At 30.9% G+C, this 6627-nt stretch overlaps 1 protein-coding gene across 2 annotated transcripts in view; it reads left to right on the forward strand.

The window, feature by feature from the left end:
• Positions 1-4303, forward strand: part of LOC106470694 (charged multivesicular body protein 7-like) — a 49297-nt gene extending 44994 nt beyond the window's left edge. For both annotated transcript variants that reach the window (XM_013931257.2, XM_013931256.2), the window contains exons 10-11: positions 277-481; positions 4184-4303. In XM_013931257.2, the coding sequence (XP_013786711.1) occupies positions 277-481; positions 4184-4266 (288 nt within the window). In that variant the 3' untranslated portion in view covers positions 4267-4303. The remainder of the gene's footprint in view (positions 1-276; positions 482-4183) is intronic.
• Positions 4304-6627: the final 2324 nt, after the last annotated feature.

Here is a 6627-nt window from a genome sequence, read left to right on the forward strand (position 1 = left end):
CCAGTGTGTGTGTTCTTGCGGTGAATTTTGGTTTTAAACTGTGTGTCCGATCTAATAATTTTGAGGTTAATAAAATATAACTGTTTATTGCTTTGGTATATATTAATATTAAAAACAATTTGAGAAAAATTTAAGATATATTAAAAAGAAGCAGATGTTGCAAAGAAACAAAAGTTTAATGAGTTAAAAAATCCTTTAGTACATACAATTTTAGCTTTTGAGAGTTCTAGTTAATTACCTTTGAAGCATGTATGTTTTCAATTTCTGAAATTGAAGGTCCTACAAAATGAGACTGAAATTAGGGAAGCCATGTCCAAGCCTCTTGTCGGAGTATGTGATTATGATACGGAAGAACTGGAGGTAGAGCTTGATGAACTTTTGAAAGGTGAACAGGAAGAATTAACACATCTTAATAAAAACCAAGTTAATTCTGATGAAGAGCTTTCTGCTTTCATGACTCATCTATCAGTCAACAAACATGGTATGGTCAGTTGTTGTTTTTTGCCTTTTTTCTTTTGCTTCTTAATTTTTAAAAAAACAAATACATGGGTTTTCCTAAATTTTCGATATACAGCTACTTTGTCTCTGTTCACATGACAAGCTTAATTAACCCTGTGGAGATGGACTCAATGAACTTGACCAACTCTGTAACCAAGAAACTATGAAACCTATAATTCTGAATGAAATTTGACAAGATTTTAGTGTATATTACAAGCTTGTTTTACTAAAATTTATCTGTGAAGTTGCAAAGCCTTTACTGAGTTAGATTGAGCGAAAGATGATTTTCATGTTGAGAATAAAAATAGTTCTTTTCATCTTTCAGTACTCATATCTCATAACCTCTGGCAGCTCTTCAACGAATATAAAAATGTAGTGAAATTATCAATGTACAGTGTATGAAAAGCTGAAAACATATGAAAAAAATAAAGTGTTCCTCCTTCACTCTTAAAGAATGACAAGATAAATAATTGTTTGTATTATCTGTTACAACATGCAAACAGTTTCAGACTTTTATCCTTTTCACAAATGGCTTCATTTAATTTTAGGGTAAACAACCTAGCAAAGATGTGGCAACCCAAATGTGTTCCTAAAAGAATATTTTACCGAATTTTGTTTTCATGGAAGTTTTCCTATCTAAGCTAATAAGTTGAATTCCAGAGAACATTACTTAATGTTACCAGCTTTTTTGGATGCAATTTTTATCTGATGATGAACAAATACTGTGGGTCAAATCATTGTAATTATTAAAATCAGAATTTGCCTACTGTAAAACTTGCTGTTATTGTAATTTTAAATTAATTATTCAGTTCATTAGGTTTCTCAATAAACATATATGCTTAAATGAATACAATAAGGAAACTAGTGAAAAGAAGGAAGACTAAAACACACTCCGGTTAGGATATCACATATTTGAAGATTTAACTAAACGTTAATTGTTTTTAAAAAATTATGTTTTGGAAAGGATAGACATTGAGTATCCAATAATATTATTTTTAAACATGTACTTGAAATATTGACTTTGAAACACTATGAATACACATATTTTTAATGTTATTTGTATATTGTTATTGAAAAATTGTTGTTAAGTTTCAGAATTATTTTCTTTCAATCTTTGAAGGTAAAACAAAATAATAGGTAATCCTCTGAAAAGGATAATGTTTATGCTAATTTTAGATTTATATAAGTTTCTTAAGATTGAATATTAAGTTACCTTTAATATATTACATTTAACATTACAAACAGCATTTAATTGTGAAGCAATAAATCTTTAAATGTGCTCGTCAAGAAACCTGGAGCCAAAGAGCCTGTTACGTTTTATTGCAGAAGAAACTATTTCTCTAATATTCTAATTTCAGTAGAAGAAATAGACAAGTGCTTACTTTCACATTTACTTTCCTAACAGAAATAACTCTTAAACTAGATGTAAAAATGAACTATGAGATATATACACACATTTTTGGCCAATTGTATTAATTGCATAATGTCATTACCATACATATGGCTACTCATTCATTAACTGCTTTCAAGTTTACTCTTGTGAAACCTTGCTATATGAGCATAAGCGTTATCTAGCTAGGGTTAAAGAATACTTAAGACCAGTATAACCACAATTGCAAGGAAAACTACTAAATGTCTTTCAGAATGTCTTTCTTATGGCAAGTATAATTATTAAATGATTGAGTTAACCCTCTGGATTTCGGTTAGTCAAAGTGTGCATTTCACAGTCTTTTTTTACAAAGTTGCACTCAAAATGTATATCTATAAACTTGGGATCAAAATGACTTTTTAATCCAAATTTTGATATTACATAAATTATAATATCTTAATTTTAAAAGGAAATATATAAATATATTCTCAATTTTCACTTCTCTGTTCTTGTGATACTTCTTTGCTCCAGTTTGCCCGTTTTAGATTTTCTTTCTATCCCTGTATGGTCTTAGTCATTCACCAGTTACAAACTTATACTATAAATAATGGTAAGCTGTAATCTAACTTTATAGTATTCAAACATTTTGCTTTACTGAGATATAAACAAGAATGTCAAACCCCTTTTTATATGATTGTGCCTATAAAAAAATGTCAAAATTCCCTCTCTTACATATGCTATTAGATTATTTATAACTAATAGATAGAATAGATTCTACTTCACGAGATTCATCATGAAGACAGTTTGCTAAGTGCCAGATTAGAAGATATTTATTTTCAGTTTCTTTGCTTGCCTTTGCAGTGTTTGGCATGACCTGATAATGGACTTGTTTTTAGTATCTTTATATCTTAGAAAGCCAATTAAATGATAGTAGTTTTAGGATATTCTTTTTTGTGCTTGGTAATTTTTTATGTTGAAAATTGTATAAATGAAAAAATAATAATATTTTGGACCACCAACATTGTTATAAGAAAAAAGTAAACCTATAGTTCTTCGTTGTTGATAGCAATAGGCCTGGTGTCCAGGCGTAAGTACTAAATTCCTTCTATTTTATGTGTATTTTTATTTATTAGAAAAGGAACGAGAATGAAAAGGTTAGAAATATATTAGGTTAGATAAGGAAATTTTAAAGACAAAAAATTAAATAGAAAATTTCTCTAGATACTCAATTTCCTAGCACTTACACATCATGTGTGATCCTAATTCAGTTGTGAGGTGCTTGTCACTTGATTATTTATTTACACAAAGCTGTCCAGCTATGACAAGAGGCTTTTGGCATATTCTGAAAGGACCCAGTGTAGCTGTAAAACAATAAAACTAAACGAACCCACACTTGAAATGTGCATTAGCTTTGCTTGTAAGAATAATTAGTGTGTGTAAATGTCTGTTACAATATGCAGTCATTGTAGAAATAAAAAAAGAGGATAATATAGATTTATTTTGTGTTTTTCAACTTTTAATTTTGTCTTATGTTGCTGAGTTTGCTATAGTTAGTGTTAGTGGAGAAAGTAACATATAAATTTAAAGTTTTACTGAAAATACTTTTGATATTCATCTAGGAGATTCAAGAAGTTATTCAAATGAAATATGAAAACTGTAAGATGAAAAGAAATATATTTATCACTTCTGCAGGAAAATCACTTTTCACCCAGACTTTATAAATCCACAGATAATCTTTAGTCAAATTACTTTATTAAAAAAATTTGATGTTTTGTGTACAACAGACTTGTAATGTTTTGTGAAGATATCTTAGTATATTAAGAATTAAATTAATTATAATTTCATGATTATATGGTGGTTAGAAGGTCAGTTAAAATAACCAAACCCAATTTTAGAGAGTTAATATTTTAATTTTGTCAAATATATAGTCAGTGTCAATTTCTAGCTGCCAACTCGGAGCCATTTTATGAGCTGCTATGCTTTTTTTTTTCAAGTACAAACTTTTAGCTCATAGCTCCATCTCTTGACAGATTTGAGATCTAATTACAGCTGTGGCTATTGAGAATTCCCTCTTGTTTTTTTATAGAACCCTGAACATTTGGTGAAATTCTTATTCAGATGAAACTTTAAGTCTTACAACAAAGAATGCATTTATTCATTAGTTTTACTGCTTGCGATTAGGACTTATGATGGATCACATATGCTACTGGTACTTACAAATATAGCCATTTGTTTTTATATTATATTACAACTAAGTTTATATCTTGGTTCCATTGAATTGAATTTTTATCAATAACTATTATTTTTCAATTTTAGGTATTTCCTGGCCAGAAATACCTACAACCTCACAAGAAGAGGAGTCCATTATTGTTCATAACAAGCCTGTAATGTTAAGCTAGGTTGCTTCTTACTGTGAAAGTATCATATTACATTAAACTAACAAACAAGAAAGGGCTCAACAAGTAAATCATACATTAATCAGTGTAAAAAAAACAATTACTCTTTTTGTGTATTGGTCTCTAGTGTTGGTCATTTTTAGTGAGTTGCAAGAAGAGACTTAGCTAAAGTTCACAGAGGGTGATAGAAGTATTTTCTGTTAACTGACAGTTTAAGGTTTCCTAAAGAAAACATTGTCAATATATCTAATTTGTGTAAATCATCATCCAAGCCATAGAGATAATTTTATATTAATATTTAAATTAATATGTTAATGGCCCTTTTTATGAATTTTGATAGATATTTTTGTTCTGAAAAAGTATTTGTTTAAGGAAAGTTTTAAAGAAATAGGTGCTATATTAAAATTTTTTAACAAACAAAACAGAAAGATGTTTTTTGTGTAATGTAAAATTTTCCTTTCACATTTTTTTCTGTTAAGAGTTTCTGTACATTTACTTAAAGGAATTAAATGCTTTCTTTCAAATATTTTAAATTCTTACTTCAAATTGTCAAAAATTTGAAAGTTTTGTTGGATCACCTGTTGCTGTAATAGTAGCCTGTATGTGACATAGCTTAAACTCATAAGGAATGTGCTTTCATTATAGACCATTTGTTAAAAATTGTGGTTTGTAATTAATTCACAGATGTTCAAACAAATTGAGTTCTACTAATTGTAATAATGGCTAGTCACTTGCATGCTGTCTGATGAATGTTGGACAATATAAAAGTGGTAAATTAGAGTATTTTCATATTGGAAGAGATCTTATAGTGGTAGAATTATCCACCATTACCAGTTCCATTTATTTAAAGGTGTGAAACTAATATTCTGATATGATTCATTACCTCCACTCACATAAATAACTATTCTTCAGTGCTGTGCTCTATATTCAAATTGTTTTCGCACATGCCACAAGCTTTGAAGCTCCCATCTGGCATTGACTGATTCCAGTGCATCTTACATGCAAATCATCACGTGACAACCCTCTACCAATAAGAGTGCAACATACTCTCTTAATGCACGTGACTATCTCTACTCACATAAATAACTATTCTCGTTCAGTGCTGCCCTCTATATGCAAATTGTTTTTGCACATGTCACAAATCTTGAAGCTCCCATCTGGCATTGACTGATTCCAGTATCTATTAAATGCAAATCATCATGCGACAACCCTCCACCAATAAGATTGCGATATACTCTCTTGATGCACGTGACTCCCTCTATTCAGTTTTACCGAACTATCACTTGTTGTTTTGCAGTACTCATGTTGTAATATTTAGTTTGTGCTATCTTGAAGTGTTTTATTGTAATTTTTTTCTGTATCTTTGTATTAATTCTTCCCAACAAGTTTACTCGTTATTATGCAGTAGTGATATTTGTTGAGTTATTCTGAAGTGGAATTATTTTATATTTCTACCCAGTTTCGGAACTTATTGCTTCATTACAAAAAATTTTTCTGCCAACACAGTTGTGTTTGGTTATTCATTTTGCATTATGAATTCTACATCACCACATCAGAGGTTATATGTTCTATCAGCACATTTACACTGGCTTCAGGTAGCAGTACTCTGTAGGAAGAGAGATTGATCGTCCACTGAGATGACCTTCCTTGGACCTTGCCTCGAGTTTGGGGGCCCACCTATGGGTTTTTCCATTCATCTTGTATGCTTGATGCTGATTGGGGCTCTGGATCGATCAGTCCCATCTTAATCGCTTCTTTGGTCTTCTCCATTTTCATATGTAGTCTTTAATCACATTTGGGTAGGCTATTTCTTTATGTCTGTAAATGCCCATGTTACACGTTCTTATTTTCCATTTCTTGGGATGCTATCTTAGGTTTTTTTCACCACATGATTTGGTCCCAGTTTCGTGCCTTGCCCTTTGGATTTGTTTTGGTTCCATACATCTTTGTTTGACTCGATTTCCACATTTTGGAGGATTTTACTCACACCATTCATTGGCTATCTAGCTTTGGTTAGCTCCCTCTAAACAGGGGTAGTCTTAACATGCTCATATACTTCTTCCACAGTCAGCTCGGGTAGTTGGGTATATTTTTCCTGTTCCATACCTCACATTCTAGTCTTTTTTTTGGGGGGTGGGTATTTTTAAACAACCCTTGGGACCATCCATTCTCCTCCTTGAATGCAATCAATGGAGTTTTCTGTTATCTGAGCTATTCATTTGATTTTCTTCTTAATTTTCATATTTCCTTCTTTCTCTATATGATCATATCCCATACGACGTCAGGTTTTATTGCTTCCACCCCTCTTCTGGATTATTTCTGTTCCCTGATCCTCTTCTCCAGAGATTAGGGATGTGGTATGAT

This window comes from Limulus polyphemus, unplaced genomic scaffold, assembly GCF_000517525.1.
Source record: "Limulus polyphemus unplaced genomic scaffold, Limulus_polyphemus-2.1.2 Scaffold4164, whole genome shotgun sequence".
Classification (NCBI taxonomy): Eukaryota; Metazoa; Arthropoda; class Merostomata; order Xiphosura; family Limulidae; genus Limulus; species Limulus polyphemus.